General features: G+C 36.0%; 1 protein-coding gene and 1 pseudogene across 10 annotated transcripts in view; both read right to left on the bottom strand.

Moving 5' to 3' along the window:
- LIN7A (lin-7 homolog A, crumbs cell polarity complex component) overlaps positions 1 to 27,718 on the bottom strand; it is a 390,131-nt gene that overhangs the window by 186,173 nt on the left and 176,240 nt on the right. For 8 of the 9 annotated variants that reach the window (XM_079936906.1, XM_079936904.1, XM_079936909.1 and 5 more), the window contains 2 exons: positions 4,965 to 5,036; positions 2,460 to 2,669 (listed from right to left, as the gene is read on the bottom strand). In XM_079936906.1, coding sequence (XP_079793032.1) covers positions 2,460 to 2,669; positions 4,965 to 5,036 — 282 coding nt within the window. Of the gene's footprint in view, positions 1 to 2,459; positions 2,670 to 4,812; positions 4,890 to 4,964; positions 5,038 to 27,718 lie in introns of those variants that run through there. The other variant, XM_079936912.1, reaches the window with a different exon arrangement.
- Positions 6,382 to 7,606, bottom strand: LOC307193892 (lupus La protein homolog; annotated as a pseudogene). The gene has a single exon. The product of its transcript is annotated as a lupus La protein homolog (transcript).

Here is a 27,718-nt window from a genome sequence, read left to right as displayed (position 1 = left end):
AGATGTACAATGTTTTAAACTCCAAACTTAGAAGCTTAAAGCAGTCTAGGTGGTCAGCAAACATTATAGAGTGTTACCAAGGCAACATTCTAGAGGTTGGTCACTACAAAAGCATTTGTTATACCCATCTTGATGCTTTGTTTTATTAGCAACATATGTCAGAAATGGATTCCCACTGGCACAATTAGTGACTTATTCACTAGCATTATAAATGGAACTTAATGGACAAAATTAAAGGTTTTAAATATAAGTGGAATACTAGAGATTTTGGAGATGTCCCCCACGTTTGCATGACCAGGTTACAAAACTCTTAAGGAGGCCCACAGCCTGTACCGAAGGATCAGTGGCCTAAGTTGAACACTAAAGCTTCTTATTTCCAACTGTCAGTCTAGTAGAATTTCTGGTTGTTTGATGCTGAATATAAAGATAACAAAATCCTGGCTCTGGAACGTTGTTTCATCTGCCTCAAGTAAACCTTTTTTTCAAGGTAATGACTGGAATATCTGAATAGCAGAGAACTAGGATATCATCAAACTTACGGAAGAGGCTGTATGAGTCTATTAATGCCTATTTGCTAGTAAATGTTTGCTAAAATATGACTATATGTGTAGCAGAATTTGCTTTAAAACTTATAGCTGGCAATAGCAATATCATAGGGGGACTGCTAACCCTTTTCAACATTCTGCAGTAACCACACTTACCTATCAAAGGTGTGTATAACCAAATTATCACAGGATAGCTCTCAACAGACATTTTGCCTCATTTTAATTTTCATCAGAGCCCTTCAAATTAGTCACTACTCCCCTTACTCAGATTAGAAAATTCAGGTTTAGGGGATATTAATCCATAAAAATATGGATATTGAGTGGTAGAGCCTGATGTGTCTGATTTCATTGCTCCAACTGCTCCCGCAGACTCCCAGATAAAGTCACATGGTCATTGCAAGGAATGGATGAGTGGTTATGAAATGGCAGCAGCTGGGTTCTCTGCAAATGTATGGGTTAAACAAAGGCTCTTTAGCCCTTTTGACAGATAGCTTAAAGTCAACTCATATTAAATTGATTTGATATATATTTACTGTTCCTTTATATATATACACACTATTAATATAGTTTTGGTTCTTTTTTTGTACTTCTCATGTTTTAAAATCTATACTCTCTTTTGATCTACCCAATATATTCAGAGAAATTGTAATTTCATACACTGAGGCACAGATTACTCTGTGACATAATTGCATGACCTAGCTCTAGAGCCCTCTCCTAGAAAGCTTGACTATAAAATTATCAGTTGAAACATGCTTTGAAAAGTCATAGTTATCTAAAGGTCAATAAAAAGCTCATCTCAAAGCATTGTTCCATAGAAAAAAGTAAATGAAATGGTAATTTTAGAATTGGAATGCTTAAGGGAAATAAAATATTCATGGACTGATGATTCTGATGTACAGCAGGGATCAGTGGAGTTGAATGAATGATTTTGGGTCCTATAAAGCTACTAATCAGGCTAAAAAAAATGCAAGATAATAAATAGAAGAATTTACTCCATAGTTACCAACAAAATATCACATTCCAAATTCATTTATTTTGGATATTATGTCCTTAGCAGAAATCAATATGGTCACAAATAACCCAAATCTAATTTATTTTTTAAAATCTTAAGTTCTTAGAAGACAGATCCTAGGTGAACAGAAAAGTAAGCTTTGATATGTTCCTATCTATACTTCTGAAATTTATGCTTTTAGGTTAATTTTTTTATTTAAGTAGAAGTTATGGGGAAAAATTATTCATTTCACATGAAGCCATTTCATTAACAACTCGTTATTACATGTGGAGGTAATGGCAGCCAAAGAATATGAGGTTATGAAAAAAAAGTATGTTCTTAGTTTTAACTTCATGTGAAAACTAAAATAAATATGATGAATAGATAATATAATCAAACTTTTCCAGGAAAGAGGCTGATCTATTTTTGTTATACTCTAGCTGTATACCCGGCTTACAGAATTATCTGTGCATTAGCCTTTCCCATGTGTGTTATTATTATACATATTAAAATTATTCTTCCTCTTTAATGAAAATGAAAAATATATAGAGTGAGAAGTTTTAGCTTTATTTTTTAAATGTGTATATTTGCTTATAATAACTGAATAAAAGTGACTTGAAATTATGTTCTTTTAAATATTAATTCAATTATAGTATTATATGGGGGAAATTCTACTAGTTGGGATAATATCTTGGGATGATTTTCCCACTAGGTCCTACTTATCATCCCTGAATAAGACAAAATGAGACATCAAAACTATAAAATTGCTGCTTTTGTAGGCTTAATATCCATCAATGCTGAGGAAGCTGTTTGGACACAAAATTAAGATTTGTTCTAGGATTTCAGCATTGACTTTAGTAACAGCAGGGGAAAAACAAGAATGTGCTTAGAGAGAAAAACCTCTGATTATGTTATGAACGTACCACTCCATTCACTGATAGTAGCTGGTCTCCTCGCTTGAGGCCTCCGTGTCTTTCGGCCACCCCTCCAGGAATGATGCGAGAGATATAAATGGGGGAATTTTGCTCCTTTCCTCCCATCACATTAAAACCAAGGCCTTCATCCGTTTTTGGCAGCTCGACTACCCGAGGGTGGGAATGGCCTTCACTAGCTGCAAAAGCTGCAACTGTTGCCTGAAAGAAAAGATGGTCATTTGGTGATAAAAACGAGGGAAATAAGGCTCATCACATGACCTGCAGTGTGTAGATCTGGCAACTCCTCCTATTTTATAGCATTCTCCTGTGAAAGAAAGAACACGAAAGGGAGGGGGCTTTCTTCATTTAGATGTCCTTTATAATTCCTTTCTTTGGTAAAGCTCAGCCCAACTATTGATATTTCCACCTTTCTAGACCTTACCCATTATGATAAAAATTTCCCTTCCTCATAAACATCTTTCCCACTAACCTTGGTTAGATGCAAATCTTCCTATTCTTGGACTCCAAATAGCTTTGGTACATATAATACCTACATATGGTACATAAACTATAATTACTGTATATATTGTATATATGTTGACCATGGGCACCCGAAGGGCCGAGATCGTGGCTTCCACTTCTTTGTATGACACACGGTCTAACTTGGTGTTTGCACATAAATGTATTCAATACACTGATGAGCACTTATATGTATATATACTGGTGAATACATCTAGAATTTTGCTATTGCCAAACCACTGGCTTAGAAAATTTAGTTTCTTTTTCTTTTTTAATTGAAAATGCCTAAAAGAAAAAAAAGCTAAAAGAAAATAATAGATTCAAACAGATTATAATTATTTCATATCAATATTCCATATTATTATGAGAGGTCCTCTTATCTGGCACAGGTTTTTTTCCCCTATATTTTACATTAATATTTCAACTACTGCAGTAACGTAGGCAAAATGAGCACTCCATGGTTTTATACCTAGATGTACAAAATATCATTTAATATGGATATAACTTTATTTTAAAATTCATATATATTAATTTAAAAAATAAGTTGAAGGAAACAACTTACCATTAGTTTTCACCCCCCTCCCCTCCATAGAGAAGATTTAAATAGTTTCTATCAAGAAAAGATTCTTCTGCCTGCTTCTTATTTTCCACCTCTGGTAAACTGCCTTAACCACAGTTGGTTGGATACCTACTATAAAGTGATTTACTCAACACTGTGAAAATATTGATTCCCAACGACTGTACATTCTTTTCCACACACAGCATTATCACATCAATTTAGCATTATGCTACTGTCTGCATTTACTGAAAGATAGTGAATGATATGGAAATAATGGCTTGCTTTTAGCTACATGCATTTGCTCATGCAAACCTTGCTGTCATGCATAGATTTTAATGGCTGACATGGATGCAATGCAGACAGCCCAGAAACAACCAGAAAATATTGTGCTATTGCAACATTATGCTGCTATCCTGCTGTTCTACATGAATAAGAAATGAGAATGGTAAAACACTACATAATTCACTTTCCCCTTAATTAAACCATGTAGGGATCATTTTTCTGTGTGTGTTCCACTTCAGTACAAGCAAAGCATGATGTAATGATAATAATACCCTCTTTTTGCCTGGGTTAAAAAAATCAAAAACCAAAAAAATCACAAATCTATAGTGTTCAGTTACAGAATGAAAACTGAAAAAATCAGGAGAGAAACCAAACAAGCGGTGATGTAACACAAAAGAATTAAATGGAAAATTCTGATTATTTTCAGCAGTTCTTATTTCTTACACATATTAGAAAGAGAAAAGCTTTTAAAAAGCAAATGTGTATCTATTATAACATTTCTGTACTTGTAAAGTAAGAACTGCATTAGTGATTTTAGTTTAAAACTATTATTTCCTATGGTCTGTTTCCCAGATAATTTCATGATCCTACTGCTGTAACATTTTCATTCGGAAGGTCTCTGCAATCTCTGGATTTGAGTTTTTCAAGAGCAAATGTGGTCACTACCAAAACAGGTAACAGACCTTCCCTTTAGGTCAACATCATATTCATTCAGCTACTCTGCTGAGTACATGGAAGAATTCTGCATCAGTGGGTATCAGGTGAGTTCTCGTCATGTCTAGCTTGAGTCAAACTTTTAGACTTGTACAAATCTTCATGTGTTGAGTAGGGAACAGGTTCTTTTGGATCACAGGAATGTGTCAGAAAACCAAGAAGTATTTATACAATGAACCAGCAGATTTGCTTGTGCCAAATGAACATTCAGTGAGTTTAATGAAATCATTCTCCTTTCTTAAGCTACAGAAGCAGCAGAAACGTTCAATTTTCCATTAGGATTTTTACCTGGGAAGTAGTACTGGTTCTAGACTCTGGGCTGCCACTGATGTCTAAATTCTCTTACAGTGTACACACGAGAATACCTGAAACACACACGCGCACAATCAATTACTAGATCACTGGGGTTAAGTATATTTTTAAAGTTACTCAAGTCTTACCTTTGCTGTGGCCCTGGCACGGAATTCAGGACAGCCATTAACAGTTATCGTTTCATGCATATATTGATACACCTAAAATGTTCACATAAAAAAAGAACGTGTAAGAACATTAAGAATATCAATTCTTTCATTGCAGATAGGACAATAAGTTTTCATTGTAAGGCAGAAGTTCCCTATCACAAAGTGAAATAGCTTTGAATCAATTATCCTGATGATTTGGACCAAAAATCCCTCCAATTTTTTTTGGGGGGGGAGCGGGCAGGTGGTGGTTAGGGCAGAGAAGAGAGGGCAATCACTTTTATTCACTTTTTAATTTGGCTATCCATGTTTATCAAGTAATAAAACTTTTATATTTGGTTTTATAAAAACCACTGTTGGTAAAAATTTCTACCATTATTTATAGTTCTATCTCTCAAATACGTAATAAAAATAATGTATATAGTTATTTCCTGAATCTAGGTAACACTTTAAAAATAGTTTTCTAAGTTAATATTCCACAGAGCTGGGATTACAATATCTTTTCCTTGAATGTTGGAAGGTATGCAAGTTGGAATGTGTTACTGACACACATTCATAATTCATAACTATAGAGATTCAGGAGCAAAGACAAGCAAAGTAAGAGATTCTTGGAATTAGTAATACAGAACAACATATCAACTATGGGTTCATGTTAACATTTACATGAAATAGAAAAAATGGGGGGTAAAATCTGGACCCAGAATGATGTCATAGAAAGCATACAGGTTTTGCTGACTAACGGACCTACGTTTGAGCCTTATAATACAATTGGGGAACTATGAGGTCTTGGTTGAACTACTTTACCACTTTGATGCTCTTTTTGCCCATCTGAAAAATGGGTAAAGAATATTTATTTAGTATGGTTGTTTCTTTTTTTTTTATGCAGTATACAGTTTATTACTTTGTACTAACACATTCTCATATTACAAAGGCAATTTAGTGGAAGAATGTTTCTTTTGATATTTGAATAATCTGAAAGAACACGAACAGTATTATACATAAAAGCATACTCGTTTGGATAACAACAACAACAACAAAAAGACAAGTTAAGCAACAAAAAAATTTTCCTTTCTTACAGGTAGACATTGAAGTGGACCTAATTCGGTTTTCTGTTTAAAGCCTCCAAAGACAAAAGCAGCTTAAAATCTAATTAAAATGAATAAAAAATGTTTACTAAATTACTGGTCTTTGGCACCATTTTCTGTTTTCTGCTGTATTGTTTTTTTTTTTTTTTGCGGTACGCGGGCCTCTAACTGTTGCGGCCTCTCCCGTCGCGGAGCACAGGCTCCAGACGCGCAGGCTCAGCGGCCATGGCTCACGGGCCCAGCCGCTCTGCGGCATGTGGGATCTTCCCAGACCAGGACACGAACCCGTGACCCCTGCATCGGCAGACAGACTCTCAACCACTGCGCCACCAGGGATGCCCTGTTTTCTGTTGTTTAGATGAAGGTTCTTTGTCTGTTTCTTCTCTTGCTCTTTTTACTGGTCTAGATGCACCATTTTCATCATGTTCATCATCACTATCAAATTTAGTTTTCTTGCCCTGAAACTGTACTTTTCCTTTAGCAGACCCAATCTGGGCAGCTTTATTTCCCTTTCCTTTTCCTTTAAACCTGCGACCTTTTGACTCTATTTGTTTAGGGATTCTTGTTGATCTTCTACTATTTTTTTCAATGCTTCTTTTTCCACATCTCTCTAGAACTTCCCAGGTGACCTCTTTGTTCCTTAATTGTAGGTTACCATTATTTGCGTCTTTTGCTTTCCATAGCTTTTTCTTTAAACAGAATTATTTCCTCTTTGGCTCCTCTGACGAAGTCCATCCATTTTATTTCACCATGATTTGAGAAAAGGACATGCAAATCTTCTCTACACATCTGATCATCTAAGTCCCCCGAGAATTTCAGCAAGCAGCCAATCTTTTCTTCTAGAGATTTCATTTCAGCATTTTCTGCTAACTTTTGTTTTTCTTCTTGCTCGTGTTTAGCTCATAATTTAGCTTCTATTTTATTTTGCTTTCTTCATTTTTCTCTGTAAAGTAATCGTCCTTGAAAAGTATTAGCAGGTCTTTGGGTCTTTGTACTTCTGGCCAGGGGTCTCAACAAACTTCTTAGCAGATTCAATGGTATCAAATACAGCAAATATTGATCCCTTAAATACTTTGTGCAATGTTCTTCTCATCTTAATATTTAGTACCTGACCTTTATCTTCCAACCATTCTTTTATGTCATCAAGGGTTGCATCAATTGGGAAGCCTTTAATATAAACAGATCTGTTTTTTACATCAGCTTTATACTCATCAGTCACTTCAGGGAAGGGTTTGCTTGGAGATCTTCTAATTTTAGTTTATCTTCACTTATTTCCGTGAGTTCTGCTTCACTTATTTGCATGAGTTCTGCCTTTGATTTGCTCAATGCTTCTACTATTACATTAAAGTCTGTTGTTAGACGGTTTAACCTATTAAATTTTATCATTATCTCCAAAGGTACCCAGCCTTCACCCAGTTTGATCTGTTCCTTTAAAAATTTGGCACGTGGAAAATTGAAGTCACCAAAATAATGCTCGATTTGATGACAGATTTTGGCCTCCAGAGCAGCCATTTTTTCATTATCACCATTTTCTGCCATTCTGGCTATCTTAAAGTTCCCGGTCCCACAGAGACGCGCCACAGGGTCACTAACAGCGACCGCAACATCTCCCCTCCCCAGCACCGCCAGCTTGCCCAATGCACCTCAAGAAGATGGGGGTTGTCCCGGCCAGTATGGTTATTTTTCTTTGAAAGAATACTTTCAAAACGCCATCCACAGCAGGTACTCCTTAGACAGCAGGTATTATTACTAATTATGATTCTAGACACAACTATACAAATTGTTGAAACATAACAGAAAAACTGTTTTTCCTTTAAACTACCAGGGATGGGGGGGGGGTTAGGAAATCAGTAGTAAAATAAATTGCTCAATTTTAAATAAACTGAAGTATAGAGGATGACTTTTAAAGGATAGTTTGAAGAAGATATTTTGAAAAAATAACACGATTAAATATGCTTGATTATATGCTCATTTTGAAGATTTAAATAATAAATTTGTAAATATCTATTGCATAAGGCACAGGGGTAAAAGTCCATTTGGTATTATGCTGGAGTATTTTTCAGGAGTGACCCATTAGCTACATCAGTGAAAGATGAAACAGGAAAATTTTAATTGAAGATTTTTTCCTTTCTATTGATCTTATTTTATATTCTTAAGTCAGAAATTATTACGGTGAATTCAAAATGTGATTAATTCATCCATTCAACAACCATTCATTGAATGTCTGGGACTGATTTCCCAACATTTTTTATTGGCTCATGTCTCAAATATATTTGGTTGAATCTCCACTAACGCTGATTCATCTTTCCCAGGTAGCATATTTAGGAGGAGAAAGACAAAGTGGTCTGGAGTAGAAAGGTAGGAGCACTACTGAGGATCCACCTTTAATCCTTATGTTTCCACTAAATAACTGGGGTATTCAGTTTCTGTGGGAAATCTGAACAGGAAGAGAGCAAGTTTCCAGAAGACCATTTTGTGGAACTGGGACCTGTTCATGCAAATTCTTTAGGTTACCAAAATAACTGCTAAACATGTTTCCATGTTATTTCCTTGAAAGTGTATTGTTTTGTTTCACAGAAATGGTCCTTCCACAAATAAATGCCACTTACTTGCTCTTACAGCCCATTTAAGAGGATTTTCTCCAGCCTGTTTGCCTGTTTCTCTTGTTAATAAACTCTCTCAAATCTGACCCGTTTGCTCCATCCTAACTTATTTATTATCTGTTGCTCGAAGCACGGAATTAGTGTCTTAATTGGGTCTCTCTATCACCAAAACACTATAGACTTTAGTTATCAACATCAAGTACCTACCTGACCATACTGCTGCTGTGCTCTTGGCTGTCTGCTGCCCTTACAGTAAAGGTTGCAAAGTCAAATTCTTACAAAAGTCAAGCTAGTGAAAATAATGCAGAGCACAGCCTCCTCTTTCGTCTTGTTTTCCTACTTCCTTTTCTCCTCCCTGAGCATTACCCAAACATATCGTACCCTCTTAGTTGCCCAGGCTTTTGCACATGCTGTATGTTCTGCTTGGAATGCCCTTCCATCAGGAAGACTCTTATTTATCTAAGTTTAACACAGTCATTAAAGGCTTAATTCAAATATTGTCTTCTCTGTTAAACATTCTCTGCCTTCCCCAAGCAGAGTAAATTTCTCCCTCCTTGGCTCCTGGCCAACTGAGTTTGTCTGGAGTCATTGCGGTCATCTTTTCCGGAGGAGTGACGTGTTTGTTTGCATTCAAGGATGTTTATGAGGACAATCATGTAGCAAATAATTGGGGGAGGAGGAATGGTTGTCATCAATTGATTAAGAGAAAAACTACTTTTTTTTAACCAAGGAGGTGAAAGGCCTGTACACTGAAAACTAATAAGATGTCGATGAAAGAAATTGAAGACACAAATAAATGAAAAGATTTTCTGTACTCATGGACTGGAAGAATTAATATTGTTAAAATGACCATGTCACCTAGAACAATCTACAGATTCAATGCAATTCTTAACAAAATTCCAACGGCATATTTCACAGAAATAGAACACAATCCTAAAATTTATATGGAACCACAAAAGACCTGAATAGACAAAGCAATCTTGAAAAAGGAGAACAAAGCTGGAGGCATCACACTCCTTGTTTTCCAACTATATTACAAAGCTGTAGTAATCAAAACCGTATGATATTGGTATAAAAACAGACACATAGATCAATAGGACAGAATCGAGAGCCCAAAAATAAACCCATACATGTATGGTCAATTAACTTATGACAAAGGAAGCAAGAATACACAATAGAGAAAGGACAGTCTCTCAAATAAATGGTGTTGAGAAAACTGGACAGCCACATGCAAAAGAATTAAACTAAACTATTATCTTGGACCATACACAAAAATTAATTCAAAATGGATTAAACACTTGAATGTTAGACCTGAAACCATAAAACTAGAAGAACACATAGGTGGTAGATCCTTGATATCAATCTTAAAGATTATTTTTTGGATCTGACTCTAAAAGCAAAGACAACAAAAGCAAAAATAAACAAATGGGTCTACATCAAGTTAAAAAGCTTCTACACAGCAAGGGAAATCATCAACAAAATGAAAAAGCGACCTACTCAATGGGCGAAAACATTTGCAAATCATATATGTGATAAGAGGTTAATATCCAAAATATATGAAAAACTCATCCAACAGCAAAAACAAAAATGAAACAATCCAATATAAAAATGGGTAGAGGATCTGAATATTTTTCCAGAGAAGACATACAGATGGCCAAGAGGCACATGAAAATATGCTCAACATCACTAACCATCACGGGATGCAAATCAAAACCATAATGAGATATCACCTCATACCTGTCCGAATGGCTATTACCAAAAAGACAAGAAATAAGTGTTGGAGAGGATGTGGAGAAAAGGAAACCCTCATGTACTGTTGGTGCCGTTGTAAATTAGTGCACCACTATGGAAAGCATTATGGAGGTTCCTCAAAAAATTAAAAATAGAACTACCATATGATCCAGTAATTTCACTTCTGGGTATTTATCCAAAGAAAATGAAAACACTAATTTGAAAAGATATATGCACACCCATGTTCACTGCAGCATTATTTAGGGGAGCCAAGGTATGGAAACAACCTAAGTGGACATCAGTGGATAAATAGATAAAGAAGATATGGTATATACATGCAATGGTATACTAGTCAGCCAAAAAAAAATAAAGAGTAAAATCTTGTTACTCATAACAATGTAGATGGATCTTGGAGGCATTACGCGAAGTGAAATAAGTCAGACAGAGAAAGATAAATACCACATGATCTCACTTATATGTGGAATCTAAAAAAAACAAAACAAACAAACAAATAAAACCAAGCTCATAGATACAGAAAATGGATTGGTGGTTGCCAGAGAGGGGAGTTGGGAGTGGGCAAAAAGGTACAAACTTCAGTTACAAAATAAGTCATGGGAATACAGTGGACAGCATGGTGACTACAGTTAATAATACTGTATTGCATATTTGAAAGTTACTAAGAGAGTAAATCATAAAAGTTCTAATCACAAGGAAAAAAAATTGTAACTATTCATGGTTATGGATTTAAACTAGACTTACTGTAGTGATTATTTCACAAGGTATACAAATATTAAATTGCTATGTTGTACATCTGAAACTAACATATGTCAATTATACTTCAATAAAAAATAAAAATGAGGAAAACTGAAGCACAGAAGAAAAACTAATTTTGTAAGAGCCTGAGATAAAGCAAATACAAATTAAGAATAATTATCCTTAACACCCCAATTTGAACTGTGAACTTAAAAACGTGCTATGCAAGAAGTAGTACTATATATAGATAATTGCACAGGCTCTGGAGATGACTTGGAAACAAACCCTGGGCCACTTATTAATTGTATGATTTTTGTCAGTTACTTCATTTCTCTGGGGCTCAATTTTTGCATTTGAAAAATGTGCTTAAGGCATCAATTAACTTCTAGGTCTGTTGTGAAGATTCAATAAGATAAGAACAGTTTGTAGGATGTAGTAAGTGCATAAAAAATTAGTTATTATCATTACTATTATCATTATTATTTAATGTTTCCCAATGTATTTGACCCTGGGATCTTTGAGGAAGAATCCTCTAGGACTAGGAGTCTATGAACACTTTTAGAAAGAACTGATCAAAGACTGTAGTTCTCAACTAGGGGAATTTTGCCCCCGCCTCCAGGAGACACTGGGCAATGTCTGGAGACATTTTGGGTTGTCACAAATGGGGAGAGGGATGGTGCTGATGGCATCTAGTAGTCGACATGCCCAGTAGCCGGGATGCTGCTAAACACCCTACAATGCTCAAGGCAGCTCCCCACAATAATGAATTATCTGCCAAAATGTCAATGATGCTGATATTGTAAAACCCTGAACTAATGAATCAAGCTATATATTTTCTTTTGATGTGTAATAATTAGTGAGCTATAAAACAACACTTGTATCGCACTGAGAGAAGGGTCTCGTAAATGTTCAGTAAATAATTTTTGGAGTCAAATATGATTCTGGTGCACATTTAACAAGGACTTGCTGTAGGCCAAGAGTAGTGCTAAGCGTTTTATATTTATGAGTTCATTTAATTCTCACAACTTGTGATTCAGGCATTCTACACACAAGAAAACAGCCATGGAGATGATAACAAAACCACAACTGCACAGCTAGTTAGTGGCCAATTTGGTACAGAAATTGATATCCAGTTGCCTCCCAAATGTTTCCTCTTTTAACCACATCAGGTTTTCTTATATTGAGACAACATCGGACCACTACTATTTTGGCAGCATGTGTTGAAACAGATGTGCAGATGTCACAAGTACTTATATTTTGCATAAAAGTTTCTGGGTTTTATATGGTGTCAACCACCTATACAAGTGGTGGCTGCCAATCAACAATACGATTCTGAAACCAACAAATGCACCAACTCCAAATGAAAGTGAAATAGCATTTCAATCCTCTCTTCTGGTTATAACATACTAAGATTAAGTGAAATAAATCCAGTGTTATCGTCAGTCTTTTTTCCTATAAAATACAATAGATTCTGATACTTGGTTTTCAAAAGTGAGCTAAAAAGGTCATGGTCTAGTTATAGAGTCAAGTCAAAACTTGGAGATATTAATTCTACTTCCATTAGCTATGTCATCTTAGGAACGTTTCTTAGCTTTTTACTTCCTAAGAGGCAAAACCTATCCCTGCCTATCTTACTTTTCAAGGACAATTGTAAAAGTATAAAATTTTGAAGAAAGGTGTTATGGAAAGCTAAAGTATTTCCCAGATACCCTGATAAAGTTTCTGAAGGGAAAACAGAAAATGGTTGTATGAGCTTCTTCAAGGGACAGTGCATGGGGCTTATGGTCCTCTGAATCTTTTGGGTCCCCAAATGTCTGGCAACCTTACCTACAGCATTTCTAAGCACATTCTATTGGATATTATGGGTTTAATTCCTAGTGAAAGTCAAATAATTTATAAAAACTCTTGTATAGAGTTTTAGTTTACATCTTAGTCAATAATTTCCTAACCTTGAATAAATCCCACAAATTCAATAGCATTTTGTATATTTAGAAGCTATTCTAAGCTATTGAAAATTTACAAATACAGATCAATTCAATAAAGGCAGTGGAATTGTGGTGAGTTGGTTCAAAAAGATCCATTTATTCATTCATTCAACTAATATTTACTTACAAGCTATTCTAGTCAGTAGGTTAGGCACCTGGGCCAAAATATGAAAAAAAATATATTGGCTGTTTCTAAAACTTTGAATTAGTGTTAATGTTCATTATAGAAGGAGTGTTTTAAAATATTTTAAGTGAATAGTTTAAATTTTACTTTTCTTTATATTAAAAAGCAGATAGCCTATCTTTTCTGGATGGAAAGTTTGTCATTGGGAGAATATCAAGTACAAATGTCATAAAAGCTTCTCTTGTGGACCAAATTTACAACAGAATTCCCAGTTAGAGTTAAAACAAACAGCTAAAATTCAAATGCAAGAGGATTCTTGCTTCTTAGCTCTCATTTATCATAGACTATGTAGACAATATCACAATATAAACTTTACACTGAATCATTCTTCTTGATCTTGAAAACCCTGATTGGTACAGAGATGTAGGAAAGGGATGACAAATCTATATCATCAGTTTCTTGCCCTTTACTCCTTTTCTATGTGACTTTAAGGGGCCTACTATCTGTGCACCTTAGTTTTCTACTATGTAAAATGCTACCTTCAAGAGTCAGCCAAAGAAGACAAAGTATGTGGCTTCATGAACCATAACCTGTTATTCTTATACTTTTATTATAATAGCTGCTATATTTCTATTATTACTATTATATGCGTGTCTGAGATTTGATTGGAACAATGCCTTTAGAATTTAGCTGCTTGGTGAGAAGTGTGGAAAAAACTTTGAGTTCAAAACTAGATTCTGATTGTTCTGTCTTCCGCTCTTGCAGATAGCTGTGTTGACTCTTGTATTTTGATGTTATTTAAAGTCGCTGCGTGAGGCAAACACTACTTAGGCTCACCTTACCCCACCCCCATTTTCCACTCCCTCCTCCCAGCACTGCCTGGCCACATGACCCAGTTCTGTCCAGCGAGAATTCAACTGGAAGTAGATGAGAGGCTTCTATGAAAGTGTTGCTGTTTTGGTATAAACACTGTCTGTTTCCCCACCTCTATTTCTCATCCTGATTGTGGATAGTATCAGCTGTAGTAGCAACCTGTAACTGCAAGAGAAAGGCCAGGGAAACACATAGACATCAGCTCTGATCACTTGGAGCTCCTGAATCCCTGTGAGCAGCTGCCTACTCTCAACTAATTGTAATGAAGAAAAACAGTCTATTTGTTTCAGCCACTGAAGTTGGATTTTCTGCTACTTTCAGCCAAGAGAATTCCTCATTGCTACATTACTCAAGTAAATGTTATACAGAACTATGCTATATTTAGAGCCTGTTTTCTTCTAGCCTCTTCCAATTCCAAAAGTTACAATTTTTTCATTAGAAGTCAAAGCAAATTTGTTAATATGAGGGTTTAGAAACTAAGAGAGGATAGACTAAAGTCACAGTAAAAAAAAGATGCAGAAACTAACTCTTGGAAAAACACTGTTAGGAATATGAAAAGACAAGCTGACTAAGAGGAAATATTTGCAAAACACATAGCTGATGATGGCCTTCTATCCAGAATATAGAAAGAGTTTTCAAAAGTCAATAACAAGAAAACAACCCAATTAAAAATTGGGTAAAGTATCTGAACAGGCATGTCATCAAGAAAGGTGTATGGGTGGCAAATATGAAAAGATAATCAACATCATTAGTTGCTGGGAAATTCAAATTAAAATCATAATTAGACACATGTACACGCTTATTAGAATATCTAGATTTTTAAAAATCCCGACAATACCTAGTATGTGGAAGAATGTTGAACCACAAAACTCTTGTGGTAATAGAAAATGGCACATCCACTTGAGAAAACAAATTAATAGTCTTCCACAGATTTAAACCTAAACTTGTAAGATTCACTTATCTACATTTAGCTATTTATCCAAGATAAATAAAAAATGTATATTCATACAAAAATTAGATACAAGCACACTTTATTCATAATCACCACAAACTGGAAAAAACTCAATAGGCTTCAACTGTGGATGAATATCAAATGGAAGCACATCCATACAATGGAATACTGCTAGGCAATGAAAAGGAACAAACTACTCATACATGCATCAACGTGGATGAATTTCAAATGCACATTGCTAAGTGAAAGAAGCCAGACTCTATAGATGTCATTTACATGATACTCAGGAAAAGGCAAAATAATAAGGACAGAAAACAGATCAAAGGTTGTCAGAAGCTGGGGGTGGGATGAATTGACCTCCAGGTATGAGAAAATCTGCGGAGTGTTGGAACTGTTCGAATATCTTGATAAAGGTTATGGTTAACATGATTGTATGGGATTACTAAAATTCTGAAACTGTACATTGACAAGGGGAAATATTACTCGATGGCAATTATACTTCAATAAACCTGACTTTTAAAAAAGCAGAAAATATTTCTTAAGAGATGAAAATATTCAGAAACTTAATTGTTATTTTGGAAACCTAAAATAAAGACCTTAAAACACAAAAAACCTACAGATATTTAAGAAAGTATTTAATATAATAAAAAGATAACATTAGCCCCCATTCCTCAAAGTTTATCAGTGTGGAAAGCAACATATACTTTAATGGATGGTAATATCTCTTTCAAAGTGTCTTATTATAGATGGGCTAGCTACTAAAATGTCAATAGAATTATAATCAAGATTAAATAAACTTCTCTATATCAATGACTGGAAAAAAGAAATAAATTTTTCAGCAACATTGTGAAAAATGAAAATGGCATTAAACCAAGTTACCTCAAGAGGGAAAATAGTAGAAAGACATATGATCAGATTAGAGAAAATGAATGAGAAAGTCTAAATGAGAAAATTACATGGTCCAAATCCTACCACATTATAATATTAATCAAAGCTTCTTATATGTAGGTTTTTATTAAAAAGCAAGCAAGAATGTACTTTTTTAATAAGAAAAAAAGCAATGTAAGTATTAAGACTGATATTTATATCTATAGCTATCTATAATTTTTTTAATGGATTCCTTGATTTTTCAGATTTGGAAACTGAGATAAGAGTTGAATAAAGTTATTTGATGTGGACTTTGATTTTAAAATACTTAAATATTTTCATAACACTAAAAGTGAAGACTGAGCCCCCTCATGTCCTTATATAATTAGAGGCCACCTGGGTAGTTGGACAACATTCACAATATTAAGCCACAGTGTATTTATAATAAAAACTTGGCAGTTTTTCTGAAAGCAAATTTTAGGCCAAGGGAGGTATCTAAAATAAATATGTGGCTCTAAATTTAAGTGCATTTAGTGGAGTCCACGCATGCAGAAATCGAGTGCCCTGATGTGAATGTGCATACTGTACTCGATGTGACTAGAATAAAACAGAAATAGAGATTTCGTCACCAAACACATGGTCTACTTATTTTAGGAGGCTTTGTAGAAATAGTTCCAGACCAATTGAAAATTGGCTCATCTATTAAGGAAGAGATATTCAAAAAATATCTAATTTTTGCCTTGAACTTTTTCTTCCATTTTGGAAAAATGGCAGCTATAATTAAATGTTATACGTTTAAATCTATAGCAATCCATGTATCTATATTGTTTCCATATGCTTTTCTAACTGTGGAAATGTTCCATTTAAAATCACAGTGTTAGAATTCCTATAAACTACAAAATTTAGGGTATAAAATTTAATGTCTAGAACCAACCATTTTTTGAAAAGAAAATAAAATGGTACACACTGGTTACAATTCATGTCTACTACACTAAGACCATCAAGAGTCAAATCAATCCTGTGAAAATCCAAGAATAAAATATCTTGGGTAATGTCTTTTTCTACATCTCTCTTTGACCATCAACTTTGATGAGAACACGCCACCCATTGGCCAAGAAAAACACTGACAGGTATAGAGAAGCAAAGGATAATACATCTCTATTAGGTTGAAATGATTTAAAAAGAGAGTTCAGAGACTTCCCTGGTGGTGCAGTGGTTAAGAATCTGCCTGCCAATGCAGGGGACACGGGTTCGAGCCCTGGTCTGGGAAGAACCCACATGCTGTGGAGCAACTAAGCCTGTGTGCCACACTACTGAAGCCCACACACCTAGAACCCGCGAGCCACAACTACTGAGCCCACGTGACACAACTACTAAAACCCGCGTGCCTAGAGCCTGTGCTCCACAAGAGAAGCCACTGCAATGAGAGGCCTGCGCACCATAACAAAGAGTAGCCCCTGCTCAACGCAACTAGAGAAAGCCTGTGCACAGCAACAAAGACCCAACACAGCCAAAAATTTATAAAAAAATAAAAATAATTTTAAAAAAGAGAGTTCAGTCATTAAAACAGACATTTGACAATATTACTGGTAAAATCAATATGTCGACTGACATTCTTGCCAGAAATGGTGGCATTACCTACAATCAAAAACAAAAACAAAAATCACTGAATCTGAAGATTGAAAAATATGTGACATTTGGGGTAACTAAACATTTCTGACCCCTCTCTTTCAAGTGTGGGCCTCTGTACATCTGCTTACTTATTGCCTCAATATCCCCAGAGAAGGAAGACCTATCTGCTCACATGATTGGTCAGCACCCAAGAACCGTATTAAGCCATGGTTTTACCAGGGTTACTGACAGTGTCTCTAAAAGGGTTAGGAGCCACAAGACCCATCTTCTACTCTTTCTGCACCCATGTCACAAGAATTCAGGTAGGAGTTGCCTGCTTGGAGGAGATGTAGCTGTTGCTCTCGTTTTCTATTCTATAATACCTCCTTAAGCCAAACCTGACATCTCAGATTCAGACTGGAGAAAAAGGAGGATTCATTTAGATGTAAGGACCCAAACTTCATTCTCCAATCTATATTTTACCAGAAAGAGCCGTACTAGAGAGGATTTGGGTGCTTTCCATGCTAATAACAAAGTGGTCGTTTGTTTCCTATTTGGTTATGGGCCTTTCACGTTGCTTCCTTGGTTGGTAACTCCTTGAGAAGAACGACAGAATGCAGGACAGGATCTGAGTACTCCTGGACCACTGGCTATGATAACATCTTAACAGCACTGAAATCTCAAGTCTACCTCTCACAGTCCACACATGAGACTCCATAACTCAGACTTTCTGCTGCAATGTGATACATGCCATTTGTGATCTGCTTTAAAGGGCACTAAGCAGACTACAGCAGTAGAAAAGCTGAATTGAAATGGTCCATCATTTGTGACCTAACTCGTGTGTTAAAGTGAATTTATGAAAAAGGTATTACTAGACTGAAGGAAAATATGGTCTCAAATTGCAAGTGATCACCAATGCTTAGATAGAGATGAAGATAAGGAACGTTTTGGACAAATTGATGTCTTTCAATATCTACTCATCTTCCTAGCCAAGTTATAAAGGGACAGGAACTTTTTCTAAAATGCTGTTATAGGTTAATTCTAATGAGAAGGGCACACTAAGAAAGTTCTCCAGAACTCTGCTTCCCAAATGATGTGGCAGGGATGAGAGGACCCTCAAGGAGGATAACCTGGGATCACTTCCCAAAGAGGATTAAATGCCCCTTCATGCCTGAGAGTAAATGGATGGCACATCCTTTCTTTTTTCTTCTTCTTCTTTTAGTTCTGTAGGAACTCAGTAGAGAGGCATCAGGACTGTTGGTATGTTACATATCACAGTCTTCAGAATCGCCATCAATTTTAAAATTTCCAAAAGTTAGTTATATCATTTGTTGTAAGTGAATTAAAATGATTCTGCCATATACTTACATTTTCCAAAGGGAACAGAAAATACTCTGTAGAGTTTTACAACTAATTATAATTATTCTGTTATATAAAAGCAGAAGCATTAGTTGTCAAACTATAAAACTGAAGAATGACTATAATTTTTAAAACTATGCCATTAACCATTAATTTCTCTACTTATTTTTATAATTGGTTTATATTTCCTAGTGGGTTCTTAACACACATTAACTTTCATAAGGTAGTACAAATACTTTGTACAAATTATTTAATAACTGCAAGGAAAAAATGAGATCACAAATAATGGATGATTTCCACAGGGTCCACGTGGCAGGTGGCCAAGCCACCAGGGAGAAATCTCTTTCCTTATGGTTGTCTAAAAAAGAATTCCCTTAAGGCAGCTGTTCCTGTCCTGTCGTCGTTACACAGCAGGAGTCCCCTGTGACAGGAAACGCCTGAGCAAAATTTTGGAAAGATGTCATTTCCAATTAGTATAGCACCATTCAAAGGGGCTGGATTATCTCTATTTGCTTACTTTGGGTAAAATTCAAACAAAGTTTGGGGCTTAAAATCTCTCTCCTTTTTTTCTGATTGGATTAAGACAACGTGAAATCTCATGAAGGATTCCAAAGTTCTAGGATATTGGCTCAGCAGGGTTGAAATCTACCTGCATACTTAAAAGTTTGCAAGAGTTGTAAAATCAATTTCTGCTTCTTAAAATAGGTATTTATCAGGAAAATGAACTAATCATTTTGGATAATTAGGAGTATCTTGTCAGTGTCATATGAGTCATATCAGCTAATCAAATGAATAGTAAAGAAAAACTTTAACTCAGTAAAAATCAACCTGATTATTCAGTTGATTGAGATAAAATTATTAAAGCTAATAAAGTTGCCAGAGGTAACAGTAAAAATACAGGATGTACAGTTAGACTGGAGTTTCAGATAAATGATGAAAAATTTTTAGTTAAATTATGTTCTGTGCAATATTTAGGACATCATAAATGGATCATGGTTGAAAAGGAAACTATTATAGTTTGGCAACCAAGAAGATGCTGGATATAATTCAGAGTAGAATGGTGAATATGATTAAGGAGTAAACTGAACAGAATTTGGTGCTGGAAGCCTCTGGGTGAGAAAAGATGGAAAGGGGTCTAGTTTGCTGGCATGGGCAGGGATGCAGGATAATGAGTTTGAGTCACTGTGTGATCTCCAAGAAATGTTCAGTAGACAGCTAGATATGTAGGACTGAATATTAGAAGTATATGGGCTGTAAGATATAATTTGTGAGTTATCTATTTAGTTGGCAAATGAAGTCCTTTATGTATATGTTATCCTTTGGGTGAAATTTAGAGTGAGAAGATGTGAGGGTCTTGAGGGGTTCCAACATCTTTTTATGTAATTTATAAGCTAAGCCTTAGTATTATATTTAACCTATAGAGCCAAGGCATCTATTTGAATTTATATAACTCATATATAGGCCTTTTCAAATAAAATATATTCAGGAGAGAAGGAATACAAAGAAATAAAATTTTCAAAAGTGATTTGACAGTAAAAGTAATCGATATATACTATAGAAAATTTGTACAACTGTACAAGCAAGAAATTAGAATCAGTTATAATTCCATACCAGGATATAACCACTGTTAACATTTTGGGGGATTTATTTCTAGTCTGCTTTACTTACTGATTTTAAGAAATCAATATCAAGTCAGTCATTACATACCTTTTATAATCTGATTTTTCACTTAAAATGCTGGGAATATTTTTGCCATGTATTAGTCTTCTACATTATTTTAATGGTGCTATCATATTTAATCTTATAAATGTGCCAAATGTATTTATGAAAAAATGACTGAAAAATGAAAGGCGCTCCATGTATATATCATCTGTCCAAAAGACAGAGTTTATCAATTACCCTTTTTACTATAGCCTATATACTTCATACTTAGTGATTCCTACCTTTTCTTGCTTCTGTTCAGATAGACTCAAGAAAATATAGGCCCTTTTACTGGTAACTAGAAGTCTGATAAAAAATGAAAGGGATGGGATCGATAGAAAAGAGAAACGGACTATTTATAATTATTTCCTGATCAACTTTGGGATATTCACTGCCAAATTCATATTAGACTTGTCCTGATTTTCTTTAACTCCTGAGCATGAAAGTATACACTATATAATTTAACTCAGTATTTTACCAATTAGATCAGAGCCAGATCATTAAAACACAAAAACGAATTGTATCTATAAGCATTACTCATCAGAATCCTAGTGGCACAGACATGTTAAGTAGTGGGTCCTCCTGATTTTCATAAGAAAATGTGAATTAGAAAAAATCCTATTGGAGATAGACATATGATTTTTGAACCACAGAATTTCACTCCTAATGCAAAAAAAAAAAAAAACAGAATCAGATTGTGTGACTTATTTCATAATCTACTAATTATTTTTGTTTTGCTTTGCTTTTTTTCTTTCTATTTTGATTACTTGAAAGTTAAATGAAGTTAAAACTGAGTTATAGACAGTTCAATAAGAAGAGAAGATATTAACAAATTATAATTCTAGTAATTCCCTATCTGGTTTTCTGCCAATTTATGTGGTACACAGAAATAAAGATCTTTTATACTTACTACAGGAAGCAATGCTTGCTATAGATAAATTTTTCTATAACAATTAAATAGTGAAAATTACTAACAGATTATTTCTGAAATTAAGTCAGTACCAAAAAAGCTTGTTTAATAAATGAAGCTTCAGAGTGGAAGCGGTTGCAGATACATGCTGAAAATGAGTAAAAAAGAATCCTGACTTCTGGTCTGGGTTTTAATACCAAATGATTGCATCATCACTTAAATTTTCCAAAGGTTCCATAGTTCCTCCTACTATTTAGAAAGTGTTTTTAAAACATGTGCTAACTCACCACTTAAAGACTTTTTTAGATAGTAGCTGTGCAGCCTTCAAGTAGTCTTCAAAATAGAGAAGCAGAAGATTTGGTCCTTTCTCAAATAAGTTATCAGATGGCAGAAGTTCTAACTGTCTCAGTTATGACCAAATCCTTCAGCGTACACTAACCCTACAGTGAGGCACATTTTGGTAATCTCTGGGAAACCTATAAAAATAGTTTCGTCATGTTTCACATGTTTAGGTATCCTGGAAAATTATGAATTATGATCCTTTATATTATACACCTGCATTCCTAGGCCTCATTTCTCTTCTTGAATTGACTATATTGAATATGAACACCACCGCTGACTCTTGTTAGTTGCAATAGTTATGGTCTATAAAGTCTCTGCAAACATTGAACTAGCAAATACTGGACCACTGCTCCTATGGAAAATTCAGAATTGGGATCCTATGAGCCTCTGGTTACATCTCCATCAATTGATGAATTTATTAGCTTGTTTTATGTGACTTTTTGTTTAAAGACACTTTATTCAATATATATTGTTGATAATTAACATTGAACTCAAGGCCAACAGCACTATAACTCATGCCTGAACAAAAGTTAATCTAGCAAGAGCATTCTCTCTGAAAGGTACATCACAGCCTTCTGGCCCTTAGGAACAGTGGACAGCACCTACCCATAGGTGCACACAAACTTAACCAAGCTGCTACTGATGGCAGATTCATTTGGCCTGAATTATCCAGATTGCTCAGGTCCCTTCCCATTCTATTCTGATGGTTGTTTACTTATATGTCCTAATGACTATGATTGCTCAGTCACCCAAGAAGGGAGAAAGGAGGCTCACAATAACTCCCCTGGTGGTAAATAAGTGTGGAAAATGAGAATATTTTGATGTGGCCCATCTGATGTGGCATTTTGACATAGTCCTCCTAACACAGACAAGTAAATGTAAAACACTATTTTGTTTTAATGACCAAGCAATGGGTACAACAGACATCTCTGGTCCTCATCCATCCTGAACCCCATCTGGGGGTGTGGGTCAGGAATAAAGCTGTCATGATTGCAGGCACGCATAATGCCTAGGAATAGGGTAAGTGCTAATATCGCTTCAAGATCCTGATTTCAATACTTTTGGATAAATACCCAGAGCAGGGGCTGCTGGATCATATGGTAGTTCTATTTCTAATTTTTTGAGGACCCTCCATACTGTTTTCCATAGCAGGTGCACCATTTTGCATTCCCACCAACCCACCAACAGTGTGTAAGGATTCCAATTTCTCCACCTCAACCAACACTTTTGTCTTTTGTTTACGCTAAGTGAAATAAGCCTGTCACAGAAAGACAAATACTCTATGATTTCACTTACAGGAGGTATTTAAATCAAATTAATAGAATCAATGAGTGGAAAGGTGGTTGCCAAGTGGCGGGGGGTGGGGGGAGGGATGGGAAAATGGGGAATTACTAAACAATGGGCATAAAATTTCAATTAAGCAAGATGAATAAATTCTAGAGTTCCGCTGTACAACACTGTGCCTAGAGTCAACAATACTGTATTGCAAACTTAAAAATCTGTTAAGAGGATATACCTCATGTTCAGTCTTGTTAATATCATTTTTAACAAAGAATAGGGTAAGGACACCTCTTGTGCACTGAACTGGAAATTCTTTTTTAAAAGCTAACTGATGAAAGGCTCTTTTTCGGGGGAAAACACATTAAAATATTCCTTTGAGGATAGGGCAGCCGCAAACATTCACTTAAACCCCAAAATATATCTAGATTTTATTTTAGAAAAACCTCATCTGCATTTTTGCAAAATTTCACATTTTTAAAATAAAAAAGATTTGTCAAATTACATGTCAATTATACCTCAATTTTCTAAAAAAATGATTTAAGATTATTTACACAGACCTTTCATTATTTCCATATCTACAGACAAAGTTACACTCATAAGTTTAAGGGCATAATACTAAGAGCAACTGTATTTATTTCTTTGTTGAAACCAAATGAGCTAGACATGAGGTTCAAGATGGCATGGCAAATCAATTTCAATAGTCAATTCCCAAACTTGACCCCTATGATCTAATTATAACCTTACGGCTCTAAATATCCCCACTCTACTTGGAATCTATATGAGATTTTGTAAAAGTTGGTTCCATATCAAGACCAGAAAGAAAAGTTTAAGAAAATCACTTTATTGCTACAACAGAACACAGCAAAAATGATGTGAAAAAAATAACGGACTGTTTATATTTGCCGTTTTAGGATGAAGGCCTTTGAATTTTTTTGTTTTGAAAAATGATTTTTTTTTATTTGCCAGGAAGTAGGCATGTGTTTTCATTAGGGATATTGTTGGAAGATTCCCACAAAGAAAAACATCTGCATCATTATTACTACTGTCAGAAAAATTCTCTGGCACGCAAAGCAGGGAATGCCACTTGTCTCAGGCAGCAGAGATGCTAACTCATTAAAAAGCCCAGATCTGAAAAAGAACTGAACTTCATTTAACTTTTGGGAGTGATATGCCAGGTTTAATTATAGAATGTAAGAAAAAAGACACCAAAATGCAACATTTTTTATGTGAAAATATTTCATAAGACGTTTTCTCTCTGAAAGAAAAAGTAGGTCAGTTTTATCAATGTGGAAGATGATTTGAATCCGAATGCATTATTAACCAGCCCTTAGGCATGACAAAAATCTGCCTTTGTATTTCCATATCCTGCAAATTAAATCCTATAAAAATCTAACTTTTGAAAGGGGGAAAAATGCTCAGAAAGTTTTAATTAGGTTGAACTGCTTCATTACTACCTACCCTCAATCAGGTAAATGCTATCAATTCAGATTGATGCAAAGAATGTTTCTCAGCCACTGATTATTCCTGTTACATGGCCCATTTATTTTTATCAGAGATAACTGTCAGCATAACTCAGCATTAAAGGAAAACAACTTCTGATTCCATGCCTGCAAGTCTAGTGTCCTCTTTATTTTCTCACTGCCTATGTAAATGCATATTTTTAAAAGCTTTTATTGAAAGAATAAGTTCACATAGTCACTTTTCTCATCTGTTAAGCAAATTATCACTTTGTATTATAAAATTAAAGAAATTCTACATTGACATGACCAATGAAATGAAAAGCCCATTTATCTGAAATTTTACCGGGCTTGTTTTTTTAAACTGAGTGGCCTATCCTGTTATCTAATGAGACTAGGGGTGCCTACTTATTATACACTATCTATACAGTTCTTATTATCTTACTTTAGGACAAAGTAAGAAATCGAAACCCCAGTCCAGGGAGAATGGATACATGATACGTATGGCTGAGTCGCTTTGCTGTGCACCTGTAACTATCACAACATTGTTAACCGGCTATACTCCAATATAAAAAAAATTCTATACTTATATATATATGTGTATATATATTTTTTGTATACATATGTATATAAATGTTTTTTGGCCTTGGGGGGAAAAAAAAGCCCAGTCCAACGACTGAGAAGTGGAAAAGAGGGATAGGATCAATGACTGCCGGGTGATATTAACAACATCTTTGGAGAAACCGGAAATTTTCTTTGGCAGCTGTCACGATGTAGTGTGATCACATACGTGGTCAGCATGTAGCACACCCAAAATATCTACTCTTACACAGTAAGGTGACACTGAAATTCTCAGCAAGATTCAGAGTCCACTGCATAGTGTTTTATGAAACTATGAGAAGACAAACAGGCCGCTGTCCTCTGGCTCTTAGATAAGGAGATGAACTGAAGAGTTACTGCTATGTGATCTCCACCCTGAAAAGGCAGATGACAAGAAGTTACCCTCCTCAAAATAAGAGGAAGTACAGCCTTCCAGAGAGTGGAAAATGTTTCTTCTCTAAAGTGGTTGTCATAGAATTGTTGCCATGATTTACCTTGAGCTGTTGGGATTCTTGCCTGTGCCTCCCAAGTGGAGCATACGCCACTGTGGACCATTTCTTAGATGGTTTTCTAAATTCAATATTATGATAATCATGGACCAGGTAACAAGGTGAGAAAGCAGATGGCCTTAATCTAATTCACCAATGTTAAATAAATGTGTGCGTGCGTGTGTGTGTGTGTGTGTGTGTGTGTGTGTGTGTGTGTGGTTGAGGGGATTTGTAACAGCTGACAAGAAAAATAAATCTTCCTTTCTTGAAATTATATATAATAAAAGCTCATATTTGTTTCTATTATGTAGACATATTCTTCAAAGACTAAATGTAATAAAGATGAAAGGATTCTCTCACTTTTAATTATATCACATAAATTAAATTTCAGGTTATTAAATAGATATAAAGCTTTAAAAAAGGAAATGATCAGACTACTCTATCAAGAGTAGTGCGGGGGGGCGGAGTCAAGCTGGCAGTGTGGGAAGACACCGAGTTAGCATCTCCCCACAACTAGGGCGCCTGCCGGCCGCTGGTGGGGGACCCTGATGCCCAAGGAGACGAGAGGAACCCCCAAGTGAACTGGTAGGAGGTGGGGGGACTGAGGGGGGAGGAGAAGTGGAGGCCAGACAAGATTGGTGCCCCTGAGGCCGGGGAGATCAGGAGAGGCAGGTGGGAGGGGCCCTCCAGTAGAAGCTGGAGAGGAGCAGAGGGCATTTGACCCACCCACTCGGGCACAGGGAGCCTGCTGAGCTCCCAGGCTGATCCCCTGCCCTCCAAGCCCCCCGGCCCCAACGCTGCACTGGTCCTGGGGGCTAAAGAAGGAGGGCAAGGGGAGAACAGGAGAGGCAAGTGGGAGGGGCCCTCTGGGAGAAGCGGGAGAGCAGCAGATGGCATTTGCCACACCCACTCGGGCATTGGGAGCCTGCTGGGCTCCCAGGTGAGGTCCTCTGCCCTCTGAGACCGGGGTGGGGGGCACGACTGGGCCCCTTCTGTTCCTGGAGCCTAAGCCCCACCCTCCACAGCCTCCAGGGCCTTTTCCAGCCCTGTCCTAAGCATAAGCCCCACCCACCACCCAAACCTCGCCCTTGCTTAGGCCCCGCCCTCCATAGCCAAGGCCTTCTCCCCCTTTTTTTTTCTTTTCTTTCTTTTTTTCTTTTCCCTCCTCTTCTGTTTTCCTATTGTGGTACTGATGCACCTCCCAGTTGCTGGTTCATCTATATTTTTATTTTTATATTCTTTCTAACATATCCGCTAATTTCCTAGTCTAATCTTTTTTTAACCTTGTTATTGTTCTTTTTTTTTTCCGCATGCTGCTTGGGGGATCTTGGTTCGTGATCCAGGGGTCGGGTGAAGCTCCTGTGGTGGGAGCTCCAAGTCCAAACTACTGGATTAACAGAGAACCTCAGATCCCAGAGAATATTCATTGGAGTGAGGTCTCACGGAGGTGCTCCTCTCAGCACCAAGACCCAGCTCTACCCAACAGCCTAGAAACTCCAGTGTTAGAAGCCTCAGGCCAAAAAACCAGTAAGACAGGAACACAATCCCACTCATAAAAAAAATTTAAAAATGAGACAGCGAAAAAATATGTCACAGATGAAGGAGCACGGTAAAAACCTGCAAGACCAAATAAATGAACAGGAAATAGGCAATCTACCTGAAAAAGAATTCAGAGTAAGATAGTAAAGATGATCCAGAATCTCACAAATAGAATGGAGGCACAGACTGAGAAAATACAAGAAATGTTTAACAAAGATCTAGATGAACTAAAGTACAAACAAACAGAGATGAACAACACAATAACTGAAGTGAAAAATATGCTAGAAGGAATCAACAACAGAATAACTGAGGCAGAAGAACGAATAAGTGAGCTGGAAGACAAAGTGGTGGAAACAACTGCAGAGAGGCAGAATAAAAAAGAATGAAAAGAATTGAAGACAATCTCAGAGACCTCGGGGACAACACTAAATGCACCAACATTCGAATTATAGGGATCCCAGAAGAAGAAGAGAAA

Source organism: Stenella coeruleoalba (assembly GCF_951394435.1).
Source record: "Stenella coeruleoalba genome assembly, chromosome: 11".
In the NCBI taxonomy this organism is placed as follows: domain Eukaryota; kingdom Metazoa; phylum Chordata; class Mammalia; order Artiodactyla; family Delphinidae; genus Stenella; species Stenella coeruleoalba.
This window is presented reverse-complemented; position numbering and strand designations above follow the sequence as displayed.